Source organism: Drosophila sulfurigaster, chromosome 2R, assembly GCF_023558435.1.
Source record: "Drosophila sulfurigaster albostrigata strain 15112-1811.04 chromosome 2R, ASM2355843v2, whole genome shotgun sequence".
NCBI lineage: Eukaryota > Metazoa > Arthropoda > Insecta > Diptera > Drosophilidae > Drosophila > Drosophila sulfurigaster.
In genome coordinates, this window is record NC_084882.1 from 20,809,041 (window position 1) to 20,827,109 (window position 18,069).

Sequence of the window (18,069 nt, forward strand, 5' to 3'; positions counted from 1 at the left end):
ATGCTAATAGAATCCATACTCACTGTGTGTATAGTAAGTACTTCACGTACTCAGAGTCGGACTCGTGTGGGCCAAAAGAAAGTTGCAAGTAATTGCAGCAGCGATATCTGAAACAACTTGGCCAGGTTATTTTTCATTTTCATTGAATTTGATTTATGCCCAACCGAGCAAGCGGCGTCCAAGCGCCTGCAATAATGCTGTGTATGTTAATGACCGTCATATATCTGCTTACTTTATGGCTGTAACTATAAAGAATTTATGATTTCAGTCTCGTCAAATATACTTGTGAGCTTACACACAAACAAGACGAACATCTTAAAAGGAAAAAGTGATGGTAACTTTTTCTCTCTTTAGCTTTTTTATTAGATTCAATTGCATTGCTACCTAATGCACTTGACTTACTAAAATAATGAATTTAATTCTAATATTATTGCAGTTGAGTTTCTCTTCCATTTGGTTACAATATATATTTAATACATTTTATTCTGTGAATTGAATAATTTCGAATTGCGGTACAACTATTATATATTACTTAAAGGTTTCCAAATTAACTATTTTTATTTCTATAAATTATATGTAATTAAATGACAATTAAAATCATTTGTAGTATAAGTTAAATATGTTTCATTTCTACTTAAAAGATTTCCCATCTCTCACGCTTAAGCAAAATTAAATTTAAATTAACTAAAATAAAAATAAAATACCGCGCAGTAAAAATCTAAAAATAATAAGCTAAATAAAAATAATTATAATAATATTGTATCCATAAATGCTATAAGTTAATTCAATTTAATTCTATACTATGAACTCTACTATAACTGAAACCTACAACGTAAAAAGAACTGTATTAAACTTCCAAAAATAAATTCAACTAAAATTCAGTTTACGTTCTTTTAAATTAAATGTACTATGGACGCTCTCATAAATTAAACAGTGTTTTGTTGAATTTTCATCTTTCTTGCGTATATCTTTAGCAAAAGTCTAAAAATAAAGCAATATTCAGCTCAAGTGGAATTCCCATTTTGGGTACAGGTAACTCAAATGCTTGAGTTTTGCAATGATGTATGTACATATGTGTGGAACACCTGCCTGATCCTCGACCACGTGGATTGTTTGTTTGTTGTCTGTACTCGAATTGCGCTCAAATATGCCAGACATACAGCGTTGTTATTGTTGTTAATAATTTTCATTAGTTACAACACTTGAGACATTTATGAAGTGGAACAAAGTTGCCCACACGTATCGAGGCCTCCATATATAGTATCAAAAGAGCTGGGGGACTGTGGGCCAGATGGACAGGTGAAGTGGTGTAATGTGTTGTAGCTTTGATGCCAGACCCATTGTGAAGTGAGCCAAGCGTTGACTAGCGCTGTGTTGTTGGCGCTGTTTATTAGTTTGCCAGAAAAAAAAGTGTTTTATGGGCGCAATTAGAAAATGCGCCAAGCTAAATTGCACAATCGACAAATAGCTGAGCTCGGGGCCTGTGCAATAGAATCGAATAGAGTGTGTGCCAGTCATGGGGGAGGAGGCAATGGAGATGGAGGTGTACGTGGAGTTGGACTTGGTTTGGTGGTTGGGAGGCTTTTGATTTTGGTTTGAGGCCACCAGAATGTAGCTGAGCACGCATGCGCAATTTGTATCTAAGAGATACTTATCGCTTGAAACGGCAACAGCAACAGCAACACAGAAACGTTGTCGACGTTGCCTGCCTGTTGTTGTTTGCTATTCACACACACACACACATACACCTACACACCGTTACACGCACTGAAGAGAGTGTGCACACAAATACAAATGCAAGCTTATCTTTGGCGATAAGATAACCAATACCTGGATAGTTAGACGGGCGCGGGCGCTGGAAGAGCAAAGAAATAAATCATAACGCACACAGATACACAGGCAAATTGGCCCAACCGCAAAGGTGCTATATACTATATATATATACCGAATACTTTTCGGAGAGAGGAGAAACTGCGTCTGTATGGGTTTTATAATTGGGCGCTGAGGCAAAAGGTGATAAACGCGGCAGGGACCGCAATGCGTTCCATGTACACATCGGTATTGGTAACTCTGCTGTCGGTGTTGGTGTTGGTGTTGGTGCCATCGTCGTTGTCGGTGTTGTCGACGACATCAGCCCGGGCTCGAGTTGGTCTCGAAAAAAAATAGCACTTATTATTATTATTAAATGCCGCGCGGGAAACAACGAAAACGCTCGACGGATGCCAAAAGAACACACTACCAAATTGGCCCAAGCTCAACAATTGCTAAGTGAATTTTCCAAATGTTCTTCTATTTCCAAAAACTTTCAATCGTCGTTTCCTTTGCGCGCGCTTTTCAATTCGTCCGATAAAACAAGTGTCTTCCGCACATACATACAACAAAACAAGGCAAATAGCAACATATTCCCAGTGTTTGTGATAATTTTTGAAAAAACAAAAGAATCAAGTGATAAAAACAAAACTTAGATAAAACCGAACAACAACACTACCCGAACATTTTTTGATGGTTTGCAAAAGTGTTGCACTAGACACTATCAAGATGCAGCTGAAGGTGCGTATTATTATTGTAAACATTATCAAGAAATAATAAAAAAATATTGGCGGTTAAAAAACTACAATAAACTATTCGATTCAAAGTTCAAAATGAAAAAGAAAATAAAGTTATTATCATTTTAAAGCACGCAATCATTAAATCAACTAAAGAATAAATTGAAAACATTAACTCAAATTAAATAAAATAACTAAAAATATAATAGCAAAAAAAAATTATTAATGAAACAATTCACTTAAAAAATATAATTAAATAAAATCATGCTTTTCAAAATGGAAACAAAACTTGTGCATACTATTTTTATTCTTTTTAATAAATATCATTTCTTGCTTTCACTTTCAACTCTTTTCTTTAAACGACTGCGTATAAAAATCAGACTTCCATAAAATGTTATAAAATTTTAAATGTCATTTCAAAGTTCGGTTATCGGAATCTTGGAGATATTTTAACAAGACGGCGTGAGCTATTAGAATTTGAATTCGGAATGATCTGAGGACAGGCGCCATAAAAAGTTTCCAATGGTTTGTCACACCGGTTCATTAAATAGACAAGCTACAGATGAGCCACCACATAAAGTTTAGGCTCTATAAAGTTTTTTACGATATTGCCATAAATATGTATTTTCAATTGTATTAGTGTGCGTATGTCGCTTCAGTCAGTGTTAGCAGCATATTATTAATGAGCCGAGAATACTTTGTACGTTTTTAAGATATGCTTTTCAGGTAGCTGCCATTATTGTTCGTCTTTATAGTGTGTATTAAGTAATTATTTACCTGTATGCATTTAAAAGCCAACTTTAATGATTAATTATGCTTGTTTTTTTTTTCTTTCAAATTGAATGCCATTTTGCTTGGCTTAAACAAGGTCAAAAACAGCAGCACCAGTTAACAGATTTCAGATTTTCGTTCCTTTTTACATTTTGGTTATAGGGACTGTATGAGACAATTGTCACGTTGCGATAAGACACATTTGATTTATAATGAGTGACTCACCGGATCAACAAATGCGACATTTTTTTCTTCCCTAAAAAAATGCTCTTAAAAAAGTTGAAAATGTGGAAAGATGTTTTATCTTTATGAAGCCAAAGCGATATTGCGGCGGTGGCGTTAAAATACCTAAAAGTAAAACAAGCAGTCGTTGTAGAGAGTGATCGGCTAGCAGATGACCTGTAGTGAGATCTATCGGGGGAATTTAAATAGTTTAATTAAGTGTAATAAAGTAATTTCAGTGAAAAGTTGCATAAAGTAAGAAAATAAACAAAAATACCTAGATTTTCTTGACGACAACTTAGTTTTTCAAACACCACTTGCTGTAAGGTGTATACCCAATCAATAAATAACTACTGAGTATAGCGAGAAGGTTCAGGAGCCAGGACTCGAAAATATAGTCTTGCACAGCACGCGCATTTGTTATTTCATTCATAGCGAAGAGGTCAATTTTTTTTTTACCTAATGTAACGCTTGGTAATGTGAAATTTATGTCAATCTTATCGCCTTACTTTTGGTCCCTTGCAACCACGCAAGGGATGAGCACATAAAATGTGGAAGTGAAATGCTCTTTATGAATGAAATAATTGCCAACCCTTAGGTATGGATGGGGGGTTGCACTCTGAGTGGCGACGTTCCGTAATCTGCAGCGGAAGTTGCAACGTTAACCAATCGCAATCGAGAAGCCAGTTAACAGTTGGTCAATGGCGGCGGCATTGGCATCGCCAACGCCATCGTCACTGGCGGCTGCAATTGATTGTGATAGTGCCTAGCCATGGGTTAGATACTCCGAGTCTCTGAGATAGTTTTATTAGACACGCGTCGCCAGTTGACAGTTGGCAACGTTGACGGCTGATAAGCTGCAAAGGGTCAAAGGGCTTAGGGCCATTCAATTGATGATGGCACTTTAATGGAGTTGTAAATGCAGCTGCCAGCTGTTTTGCCATCTTATCAACTCAACAAAATTTTTTTTTCCTGTCTATTTATTTATTTACTGCTATCACAGGGCGTCTCTTAATTAAATTGATAGCTAGCAAATCTAATCGCAGCGCCTTAGACTTGACTTGCTGTCTGCGGCGACGTTCTAGACGAAACGAAAGCGAAAAGTATTGCGATTATGCATACGAGTATAACCAATATCGTTTGTTTATATAGATAAAAACAATTGTATATTGACTGTAGTAGGTGTGTCGTATGTCGTCTGTCGTCTGTCGCAGATTTCATTCATAAATACGCATCCACACCCAATGACAAGTCTCTTGACTAAAACCAAGTAAATACTCGTGTGCTCGTAACTCATCGCATACCTCTTACATGACGCCAAAACCCGGCCAACTTTAGCTACTCATTGTAATATTTTCTTGTTATTCTTTCTTTTATCTGTCCAAGTCCATTGATGACGTAGCCAATTGCTCTTGCGGGGTGCTAAGAGGGGGGGGAGTGATAGCATGACCTTTCTCAGTTACCCAGCAGCAAAAGCAAAAGCAGCAGCAGCTGATTGTGCAGGCTGATAGTAAACGGATAAGATATTGTCGTTTGGCAGCAGTATCTTAACTAAACTTTTCATACACCAAATACAAACATTGGCACGTGTATAACCACAGCATATACAGTATCATATCATACATACATCCTAGATTATAAGTAATCACGTTTACATTTTATTATCTCCACAGAACATTCATTGAACTTTGCCTCAGTGTAGTATCTCAACAATTTTCTACTCAATAGTTGCGTCGGCAAAACCAAAATTTATTTTGTTTATTAGCAATTGAGTTGTAGTGCTTAGTACTGTTTATTAATCATTTCTCTTAAAGCTTGTTTGCCTAAAGCTGCAATTTGTATACACATTTCTCAAAAGCTGACAACTGTCTTTTATGATTGGGCACTTCCTATGAATCATTTGCAAGCAGGGAGTTTTTTTTATACCCCTACAGGTATATCGATCAATTTGGGCAAGTCAAATAAAATGTGGCGCCCTCGTTTATAATAAATGATGAGAAAACTTTATAAAAATAAAATTCGTTTGAATTATATTCTTTGTGTTTAATAAGGTTCTAAGTTCACAAAACTTTCAGTTGAGTAAGATTTGTTTGCAAAAATTATGAATATTAATATTATACAGAATTTTATACTGAATATCAAAATCAAATTGCGGGTGGCTATGTGTTTAGAATTTAATAAAAATAAAATTGAAAGTTATTTAATATTAATTTGTTAAATGATTTTAACATTGATAACAAATTATGCAAACAATCGTTGTCTATTCACTTTTGATCAAATAAAGTGAAAACTTGAGCATGGCTAAATAAATTAAATTAGTAGTGTCTTTCTTCAATGTTAGCAACGTAATTAAACTGTAATAAAGTTTATTGTATTTACGGTTGCAACTCCTAAGTCGCAGACATTACAACTTGCGACACACAATTATTTTATTTGCATTAATGTTTTATGTGCAGTCAGCCTTGAAAATGTACTCATACTCCTAAGTAATATAGTATTAGTACTGGTATTCATGGTACTTGGGGCTTTCCCTGTAGTGACATAAAAACCCACCTAAAAGCTTTGAAGTTTTATGGAACTCGTAAAGAGCGGACTCGAAGTTAAGCACAGTTAGACCCTCGAGCACCGTCATGAATCAGGTGACGATGACGATCGCATATTGACACAACTTTGCCTCTGCCACCCCCAACAAATGAGGTCATAAAGTAAGAAAGACAAGACTTTACAAAATACAAAGTTCTTTTTTTTAATAGTTTGTTTTGTTTCGAAATTTGTAATTTTTTTTCGAAACTGTCGTGAAATGATTAACTTTAATTTCCGGCCAAAAGAAACAGAGTTCTGTGAGCAAATAGTACGGAAAAAGTGAGACACAGTTGTGTTGCATTTGTTGTAATTGGGAAAAAGTGAAAAATGTGTGCGGCAATGTTGGCACAACAAAACATTGAGGAGGAGGCAGACAGTACAAACAGAGCGGAAGAGGCACAGGGCACAGAACTCAAACTCAAACTGAAACTGAAACTCGAAGTCGAACTGCAAGTTGTATTTTATGATTTTGTAGGCGACAAAATGAGTTGCGAGTTGTGTCGAGCCGAGTTGAACTGAGCTGCGCTGAGGCGGCACTTTTGAAGATTCAGTTTGGGTTTGAGTTTGGGTTTCGTTTTTTTTTGCGACTGTTGACATTTTGTGTGTGGCGGAAATAGAGGCAGCCGGTGCGGGCCAAGTTCGCATTGTGTGGCCGGAACTGGAGCCACACTTTTGACAACAAGCTGTCAACATTCTGGTCACTCATTCATCATTCGTGTCTTGTCCATTGCAGATGGAAGCGCAAGCGACGCCGCAGCAACAGGCACAACAGCAGCAGCAACAGCAGCAACAATTGCAACAGCAAGTGATGAGCAAACAGCAGCTGCAATTGCTGGATAAAATAAAAATTGAGACAAGCAACGGCAACGATCCACAAGCGACTCAAGTACTCGAGGAGCAACAGGAGCAGCAGCAGCAACAACAGCAACAACAGCAGCAGCAGCAGCAACAATCGCAGCAGCAACAGCAGCCAACAACAACTGTTGGCGTTGGCGTTCTGGTGCAGTCGAACAGTCAGCCCAGTCTCAGCGAGAGCGACGAGCAGCAGCAGACGCAGTACGTCGTTGTGCCACGCACCCAACAGCGACGCATTCTGACCACAGCTGGCACGCTGTAAGTAGCCCAGGATGAGGATTAGAGCCAGCTCCAGCATAACTAAACTCTGTGCTATTTCCCTTTACTTGCAGTGAACTGAACGAGGCACGCGAGGGCGAACACAGCACCAACAACAGCAGTGCCAGCTCCAACTCCGCGCCCGAGACGCACATCGAGTATCAGCGCAGCTCGCATCAATCGCCGCACTACATTCAGATGGCGCCACGCAACGCCGCCGAGGTCGCCGAGCAGGTGGCAGCGAGTGCGCCTCCTGGCACATACTACGCGTATACTTCGGGAGCAATACTGTGCGCCGACGATGTGTCGGCCATTAAGCTGGAGACCATCGACAAGAGCGATGTGCCTGGAGAGGCACAAGCGCAGCAGCTGCAGCAACAACACCAGCATCAACAGCAGCAACAGCAACAGCAGCAATGTCCCACCCCCCAATGGCGGTCCCTATGCCGATGCTATTGTGGTTAGTGAGGCTGCTCTGCAGCATCATCATCAGCAGCAGCAGCAACAGCAACAACAGCATCAGAAGCAGCAGCATCATCAGCAACATCCCGCAGTTGCAGCAGCTGCTGCCGCCGCCGCAGCAGCAGCCGCCAGTCAAAATCCCAGCGTGCGCTATGTGACCGAAGATGGACGCTTCACCACCGCCAGCGGTGAGCCAGAGGCAGCTGGTGGCAACCTATACTACGATTCACCTGTGGTGGATGCCAGTGTCCATGCGAATGAAGCCAAGACCTATGCAGATCTGGGCAGTGCCTACGCGCCCTTTCCCCCCAACTCGACGTTCAGCACCAATAACTATGCGGCAACGTTGCAGCAAGGCAACACTGTCTACAGTGTGCCCGGCACCGGTCAATTCCTGACCAAAACGGACCCCAATTTGAATCCATTAAGAGCCACTGCAGCGGGCAACTACCAAACCATCTCCTTCTTGGACAGCACTAGTGTGAACGATCCGGCACTGTGGACAACGGCCGGTACGGAGTATCAGAGTGTGTCATATGTAAGTAGAGCAGTCCGCAACATGCCCCCGACCTCTTGCTTAATACCCTGACCAATCGGCAGACGAACTATCATACGCAGGTCATCGATGATTATCCGGCCAGCAATATGACGACAGCTCATTGGCCACCGGCCACCAGCATTAGCAGCTTTGATCCCAGCTTGGGTGCCCCCAACACCGCATCGCCGCCGACTCACAGCCTGCAGGAGCTCAAGTGCGACAACTGCCAGACGCCATACATGCGCAAGGGCTCAGACTTGTACTGTCCCGCCTGTCCCAGCTATGGGCGTGTCCTGCCATCTCGCATGCCACAACGACAGAAGCCAAAGGCTGCGGCAGCTCCAAACAATCGGCGCAGCGGCGTCACCTGCGCCAACTGCCAGACGAACTCGACAACGCTGTGGCGGCGCAACAACGAGGGTAATCCCGTCTGCAATGCCTGTGGTCTGTACTTTAAGTTGCATAACATGAATCGTCCTTTGTCCATGAAGAAGGAGGGCATTCAGAAGCGCAAACGCAAGCCAAAGAATAATGGAGGACCCATTCCCCATCGGGCACTGCCAAGTAAGTACATTAAAATAGTGAAGAATTAGGGAATATTATCAGTAATAATGATATAAATATGTTATATTATTATAATTCCTGTATCGATGTTAAAGTTTATTAAGCTAGATAAATAGATTGAAAGGGAAACGGAATGAAAGGGAATACTCTGTATTATAGAATCTAATTTTATAAGAAATATTATAAATATATGATATATATTTATTTAAATGCAGGGTCTACAAATAGAAATAATACATAAACAGTTAAAAAAATATTTTACTTATGGTAGGCGATCAAATAATGATCTGTTGAGTAGAGTATAAGACAATCGTTATAACCTGACATATAAATATTAATTGTAATTGCTTCGCTATAAAAAATATTCCCATTATTTATAATTGATTGAACACCAAAAATAATTTAATTTATTTCATACATTTTATTCTATATCAATTTTTTTTTTTATTCAGAAACTTAGTAAAATACATATTATTTTTTTAGATCTTATTTCGTGAATTTAGTTTATCTACATACATACATTATAAGCTCTATTAGATAGGTAATAAAATATATAAATTACAATTTTATTACCTATCTAGTGGTTTTCCACACATTATGATTATTTCTAAGTACTTATATATAGTTCTTTATTATATAACAAGTTTCCCGACAGATAATACTTACACACTTCTTAATTTTACTCAAATATTCGCTCAATTACAAACTGATAAATTTCCACTTGTTGTAGGTATGTCACAAGGTGTCAACTTAATGGTGGGCAGCGGTGCGGTGTATCCCTCTCAGGTGCCACTTCCAGGATTGATGAATAGCCAACAGAATGCTAGTCCCGAGCTGCATGATATGACCACAACTGGACCAGCTGGAGGGACGCGTGTGGTATCGATTGCATTGAATGCGACAGTGCCCACGTCATCGGATGGCACACTGAATATGTCTCGTCATCATGTGACGAGCGAGAGTCACTCGCCCTACAGCCAACAACAACAACAACAACAACAACAACAGCAGCAACAACAACAGCCCCCGGCACAAAGTCAATCACCGCATCTGCCTAACTCGAGCACGCTAAATCGCCAGATAGCACAGTCGTGAGTAGTCATATATACATTAAGCCAACAACAAGTGTTTATAAAGAAGTCTAATTTATTTTCACAGTGTTCCGCCAATTGAGAGTGGTCGCAGTTCCAATAGTGAACTGACTCCAAGCGTCATCACAAGAACAGGACTTCCAGAGCGCACATCGAATAACTAAACTTAACTAAAACTAAGCTTAACTAAACTAAAGTAAGGTAAACAACGTATTCTATAGAGAACTTTGCCAAAATATTACAATTGTAAAATAATTCATGTAATTTTAGATAGAGACATTCCTTATCCCAGTCAGAATAAATATAATATGCAAGTGGTGAGTTTGATGCCAAAAGAGAAATAAAGTGAACTAATTCCAAATACTTTCTACTTGTTCTCAACGAGTTACAGTAGGTTATTAAATTGTATATCTTATTATTTATTAATTCAGTTTTATTTATTGCTATCTTCAAATCGAACTTTCACTCACCATTTGCTATTCGAGTTTTGTCTTCCTTTTCTTATTTAGTAACCAATGTGCCACAAATGATTTGAAATGATTTGTGCCAAAAGGTATATATAATATTAAACTTATGCATACCATATAACGTATATTGTATTGTTTTTAGTTAATGTATTATTCCGCTTTAGAGTTAGTTTAGCGAAAAAATCACAAAACCATAAATAAGCCTACGATTTTGTATTTGTAAGTCCTTTTTATAAAATTAAAAATAAAAGTAAAAATAAATAAGTTGTAAACGCAAGACACTTAAGACTTTGATGACTCTACCAAGTGTTGACTGGCTCTGGCTCTGGCTGGCTGGCGGGCCAAGCCTGTTATATTTCATTGTCAACAATTTGGCAGCAAACCAAATTGATCCAAATTAATTTTAATGACCTCCACACACATACACGCAAAGACCACAGCGTAAGGCAGACCATAAAATCTTAACAAGTAAGTAAAAAGCCAACGACAACGACAACGAAGTCGAATGCGAAGCTGAAGCCTAAAGAAAGCCCAACGAGGCTCGAGCCCATCCCCATCCCCATGCCCATTGCCCAGCTAAAGTTGAGGACCCCAAAACCCGGACCCAGTGTCTAAATAGCGATTTGGTGTCATCGCTTAAAAGCCTGTCCGACGCACAACGCCGCCGCCGAGTAACGCCACCGCCTCGAGTCGCTGCCTTTGATCTGTCGTCGATGGTATGGCAAAAATGCTTGGTCGATTCCAATGCTGGCGTAGCTATAGCTATAGCTGAAGCTGTTGCTCTTGCTGTAGAAGCAGCAGGCGCAAGCTTGCTATAATATTAACGCCTGTATTGGCCTCAGTTGCACTTCCAGTACCAGTTCCAGTTCCAGCCGCTGCCTTTGTCTGATTTTCTTTCGCCCGTAGCTTCTTTGTCGTCGTCGTTTGATACCCTGTACAGGCAGTAGAAATAAGTAAGATCACTTAGGATGCGGGAAAAAAATGAACAAATATTTAAGATGAACCTAATATGATTTAGATCATAGATCATAGTCTTTCCAAAAGTATAGAAATATTTACATTTTTTATTTGATACTCGAAAATAATTCAATAATATATTTATTAAGAATGTGCAATATGTTTTGCAGGGTATTCCTCTGTCCATGCGATTCCAACTGTTGCACACTTATTTGTTTCTTTATTTTTTGGCGTACGCTCGATCAATTAGGCAAACTTGTTTTACGACCACTTTTATTAGCATTCGCTCGCCGGCGCTCCAAGCCTCTCAACACAGGCCTGGAGACCTGAGCCTGTGTCGGCGAGTAGAGGAAAGCCTGGGGATGGGATGAGTACGAATTGTGAGTGCCTGAATGAGTAATGAGACAACCTGGGACCGCAACCAGTAGTAGCGGCTGCTTTGGAATGTGTTTGCACAAATTATGCGCTCCATAAGCTGAGGCAACTAAAAATGGAGTGGGGATAGACGAAGAGCTAACCTATTTGTTGCTACCGAGTGGGAGTTGCGAACCATTTTGCTAATCAGTTGAGTTTGAGTTGTTAGTATCTTTACTAGTTTCAGGTACTTAAATTTCTGATGTAACCACGATAAATATAATATATACTGACTTGGCAAAAAATAATTACTATGACAGAAAATTGACTTATATCGTAATCTGTGCTTGCATTAACTAATTTGTATTTAATTTAATATTTTTCAAAAGATTTTCTAAAGTGAACAATTAAACAGGTCTTTTCGTTACTTCCTAACATATTGGGTAACAAAACGGCAAATGAATAGTGGCATAAGAAATAATTATTGGCGATAGTTTCTCGAGCTATAATTACTTATTGAAATTTATAAGACTTCCTATTTTTATAACATATTTAAAAAAAAACAAGCAGCTCTTTGAACATGCCCTTCTTATAAAAACATTTTTTTAATATCATTCTCTTTAATTACATATATTGAATTCAGAAAAATCTCTCCTTTCTTCAATAATATACTTAGAACTTTACCATTATCCTTTCGTTTCAAGCACTTGCGATATTATATGTCCGTTTTATGTTGACGCGCTTGGTAGAAGCAAATTAAACCATTAGCGAATTGTGGCATTGCGGCTACTTGGCTACGAGCAGCTAGTCAAGTTGGCAGCGAGCGAACCTGTTCGGTTTCTTGGCCAATTGCGGTACTAGAACGGCAAAAAACGACCAAGCCGACCATAAAATAATAATTCAATGTGACAAGCAACAAGATACGACTGCGGGGCGCCATTTTTCACACACTTCCTTGCCCGTCGTACACCTTTTAAAAGCCCAGGGATGTCAGTTAGCGAGCACATTGCGCACTTGTGCCTCTGACACTATCGCAGAAATTATGACAGAAGTACAACTGTTAGACAGAGACCAGCAGACATGACCAATAGCTAAGAAGTCGTTGCTAGCGCATAGAGTAGGGCGCATATCATGTTTTCTATCGCAACACGAACAGCAAAATATTATTCTCAATATTCCCAACTACATATAGCGAAACTTATATCGACTCACGCTCCCATCTCTAAGAGGTAATCTTCGTAGCTGTGGCATGCATTTGAATTTCTATTAAGCTAATTGCAATGCATTCGAGCATTTGCTTATGTACACACACACAGTTTAAAATTAATAATGAATAGTTAAGAGCAAACACAGATGTAGATACATTTGTTTATTGTTTAGATATACATTGGCGATAGCAGATATCGGAGCGGGTCAGAGCAGGGCACGGCATTGCATGGTATAAAAGCCAACATAAAGTTCCAAACTGCATTTAATTAGACAGTGAAACATGTCAACCATCTGATGATGACCACCAACCACGGCGGCCTTTTGAACCCGGCCACGATCCAAGCGGGTTCGAGGCGCCACTTAGCCAACTTCAAAGTATCAAAAGCCGCTCAGATCAAGCTTCATATTGGTCGTTGCTATTGCTGGTTCTGATGGTGGTGGTAGCTGATCTGTGCTCCGAGTGTGCATCTTCTTCTCTCGATCTCTCTCCATTCGAGAGTTACCATCATCGTTGGCTGGCATTACAAATCGACAAACGACACGAAAATGCGCTTTAACAACGGGCAGTTAAAATAGATAAAAGAAGATAGGCAGACGCCGCCGCCAGCCAGATGAAGTCCCCTCAAAACCAAAAAAAAAATAAGTAGAACGAGAGAACGAGAGAGATCAAAAGTAAATGCAGAAAACTGCAGCTGAAAAGCTTAAGTTCTTAAAGAGAGTATATGCTCATCTATTAAGGAATGCAGAAAAGATAGATATAGATATAGATATAGATATAGATATAGATATAGATATAGATATAGATATAGATATAGATATAGATATAGATATAGATATAGATATAGATATAGATATAGATATAGATATAGATATAGATATAGATATAGATATAGATATAGATATAGATATAGATATAGATATAGATATAGATATAGATATAGATATAGATATAGATATAGATATAGATATAGATATAGATATAGATATAGATATAGATATAGATATAGATATAGATATAGATATAGATATAGATATAGATATAGATATAGATATAGATATAGATATAGATATAGATATAGATATAGATATAGATATAGATATAGATATAGATATAGATATAGATATAGATATAGATATAGATATAGATATAGATATAGATATAGATATAGATATAGATATAGATATAGATATAGATATAGATATAGATATAGATATAGATATAGATATAGATATAGATATAGATATAGATATAGATATAGATATAGATATAGATATAGATATAGATATAGATATAGATATAGATATAGATATAGATATAGATATAGATATAGATATAGATATAGATATAGATATAGATATAGATATAGATATAGATATAGATATAGATATAGATATAGATATAGATATAGATATAGATATAGATATAGATATAGATATAGATATAGATATAGATATAGATATAGATATAGATATAGATATAGATATAGATATAGATATAGATATAGATATAGATATAGATATAGATATAGATATAGATATAGATATAGATATAGATATAGATATAGATATAGATATAGATATAGATATAGATATAGATATAGATATAGATATAGATATAGATATAGATATAGATATAGATATAGATATAGATATATTATATAAACACAATTTTCTATAACTATTTGTCGCACTTAGGTGCTTTAACTTTATTGAAATTCAACGCCTTAGTCGAGGTGACGTCACAAAATAAAAGAGACAAAACTCAAGTTGCAGCCTCGCACGCAATCGTTCTCGTTTGGAGTTCTAGGAAAAAATATCAAAATTCCAAGAATTCACACGAAAGACAAAATGAGATTGGATCGTCGACGAGTCAAGGTATTCCCTTGTCTCTGCTGGCTTTGGCTTATCACGACTCACGCGCGTCTCGTTCCATTTCATCGTTGGGTCGAACCCGAAATCACATTATCTCTGCGTTGCCCAATACGCAACGTCGTCGACGTGGCAGACGATGGCGACTCAACTAATGGACACTCTGCGGAGCGGCGTAAAGCATATCACCGATGATGATGATGGGCTCTTTGGGCTGAACGGCCACGCAGACGCCGCCGTGGAAGATTGAAGATGCGGCGCTTATCGAAACAGAAACACAAGACTGAGACAAAACAAAAAGAATGAGAGAAGAAAACGAAAAAGAAAAAGAAAAAAGCGACGAACCCGAAAACAGTTCAGCTGGCAGGCAGGATAGCACTTGGCCTTTCAGAGTCTTGGATCTGGGATCTTCAGCATTCGAACGCATATTTTTGTGTCTTTGCTTATCGTCGGAGCTGCGGACTTTTTGTCTTGCTTGGCGTTTGCATCTCGAAATGCACATGGGCAAAATGATCGTGTGGCGCTGCGCTGCTCTGAGAAACTGAGAAAGGGTTTCACTTCCATCTCAGAAATGTGGCGCCAAAGGAAGCGATGAAAATGGTACTTGATCTTGATCTCGCGATCCCAACCTCTATATGTATGAATGTGCATGCGCACATATCTATCTATCAGTGTCTGGGTGTGTGCGTATGTGTGTGCGTATGTAATTTAGACGGCGCCTCGATCCTTGTTTCACACTAATGCACTTGCAGCTTTTAAATGTCACCACAACTCTGGCGGGGATGCGGTTAAGTGCAGCCGTTGCCAACGGTTCAATGTCTCTCACAACTGACTGGTCGTCTGGCTGGTTGTTCGTTCTTGCCAAGTTCGTTGTCTGGCCAGATATGCAGCTAGGCCTCAAGTCTTAGTTTGTTGCCTCTGATGGCAGAACATGCAATGCGATTGTGTATTCAATTGGAATAATTAGCAGTATCTGTCCAGATTTGTTTGTGTTCGCTGCCAATACAAATATCGAAACTTCATCCATTTAACAAATCTGGCATTAACTTAGTTTCTTAACAAAGTATTAAGATATTAATATTAAAATATTAAGCGCAGTTGCAAAAAGTCTATATAATTGGGTATAGTTAGTAATGAAGTTCGTTAAATATGACAAATACTGTTCATATAGCTTAACTCAATAATATTTAAATGGGAAAAGTAAATATTAATAAATATTATAGCATATACTTTTTGTAAATAATTAATAAATTGCATTTCAAAATATTTGATTTGATATTACAGCTGTTTATGTTTTTCAGATGTCTGCTTAGGAAGTTTTCTTTTGACTTTAAGGTTGTCGTTAAATTATTAAGTAACCTCCCATTTTGACGATAAAAACGGTCAATTAGTTTCATGTGTAGAAATAATATTGACCACAAAAGTGGATTCGGTGCGGTGCTAATCCATTGACTTTGTTACAATGTACTATATAGCACCCACTTGCCGTCTGATAATCTTTCATTCCTTTCAATATCTCAACTTGCGCATATAGCACTTTAATGTCCAGCAACCCACAAAAAGTATAAATTACCCAGAGATTTTCGAAATCTATGACTGCGATGCTCTTCAATTAAGTGCTAGAGTACCGAGTATCTCATTGGGCTTTTCATTAGTTTATCGACAGCATAAATTTTTCAAATGCTGGCAGTTGTCTGGCGCTCGCACTGGCGATGGCGCTGACACTGGCAACAAAGTTGTTAGACAAGTTGCTGCCAGACAACAGGACCTGTAATTAAAAGATCTTTTCTGGGCTGAGAACTGGCGCCGTCGAGTTGTTAACTTTCAAAATGCAAACAAAAAAAAGAACCCTTAACGTGAGAAAATTCCGCTGCAAATTATATATGCAAAATGTCTTATCGAGCGTCAGCATACCTGAACAAAAAAGTATTTGCGTATGCCCGAGATAGCCGCAAAACAAAAAGCGTAAATGTCAAAATGCCAAAATTAATTGCAATGGCAGTGCTATGGATAAAGCCTAAAAAACTGCCATGCTGCTGCCCTAACCTATGGGTCAAGAAACGAAAACATCGTCAAGTGGGGCGAGGAGAGTCCCAATTGCAACCGCAACCGTAGAAAACCAGTCAGTGACCAGCCCAGCACTGCCCCTTTTCTTGGACTTGCTTGGCTTGTATGCCATCAGAAGGGGCATGTCCCTGCTTACATAGATAGTTGTAGTTCAACAATTTTACAAAAGGGGTTTACATGAGGGAAGAACTATATTTAGTAATTGTTGGAAAAATAATTTTGAGACAATGTAATTTGATAATATGCTTTTATCCCTATATATTTTGTAAGAATAAAATACAATTTTTGATTATATAATAGTAATTAGTTTATGAAAAATGTATTATATAAAGTCAACATTGTACAATCAATATATACATATATTTATTTGCAATTATATTAAAATTCTTTTTATGTAATTTGATAATATGCTTTTATCCCTATAATGTATTTTATTTTTTGTTCCATATTTTGTAAGAATAAAAATTACAATAATTTGAGATTATATAATAGTAATTAGTTTATGAAAAATGTATTATATAAAGTCAACATTGTACAATCAATATATACATATATTTATTTATTTGCAATTATATAAATATTCCTTTTTGTCGCCGCCACTGTCTGCGACTGAGTTCAGTGTGTGTGCTTGTCACATTGGCCACCATTACAAATTCTACCACTTTTGGCTTTGCAACTTCTGCCACCACCACTGCCATGCCGTGCAACACACACATACTCGTATTCCAGTGCCAAAGTTGCAGAGTCAGGACAGAGCTGACCACAAGTTTGGTAACACGCGCTCGCGGCATTTATCGCGCCTGGCAATCAAGCAGGACGCCGTCCCTGTCTGGCCCTGCAACTAAGGCTGTAGTTGGAGCTGGGGCTGGAGTTGAAGTTGGACTTGCAACACGGAGCTCAAACCTTGCCACATACCAAAAACTCGTTTCGTGCCTCGCGTCCCGTTGCGCTTGCGGGGAAACATTGAGGTCCCCATTTTTAAGGTGGAGTCATGCAACGCGAAGCGTTCATTGGCCAGAGCAAAGTGGCTAAGAATAAGTTTGTGAGTGTGTGTGTGTGCGTGTGTGGATGTGTGCGCTTGTGTGTTACTGTCCATCTGCGTTTCATTAAAGTTTCGCATAAATTTTGTTGCATGTTTGCGGCGTTTTATGGCCATTCGCGTATCGCACACGCACTTTGAGTCCATTTCATTTGGAACTTGTTAGGCTTTCCTATATATAGTTTTCCCATAAAAAATTGAACCTCTATATACACTG

The 18,069-nt window shown here is 38.4% G+C and overlaps 1 protein-coding gene across 1 annotated transcript; it reads left to right on the top strand.

Annotated features, from left to right (window-relative positions):
• Positions 1 to 2,063: 2,063 nt before the first annotated feature.
• On the top strand, positions 2,064 to 10,632 carry LOC133838321 (box A-binding factor). The gene is given in 7 exon segments (XM_062269390.1): positions 2,064 to 2,550; positions 6,856 to 7,235; positions 7,310 to 7,661; positions 7,663 to 8,235; positions 8,298 to 8,799; positions 9,530 to 9,890; positions 9,958 to 10,632. Coding segments are annotated over 7 exon segments (2,313 nt in total). The 5' UTR covers positions 2,064 to 2,502; the 3' UTR covers positions 10,055 to 10,632.
• The last annotated feature ends 7,437 nt before the right edge of the window (positions 10,633 to 18,069 follow it).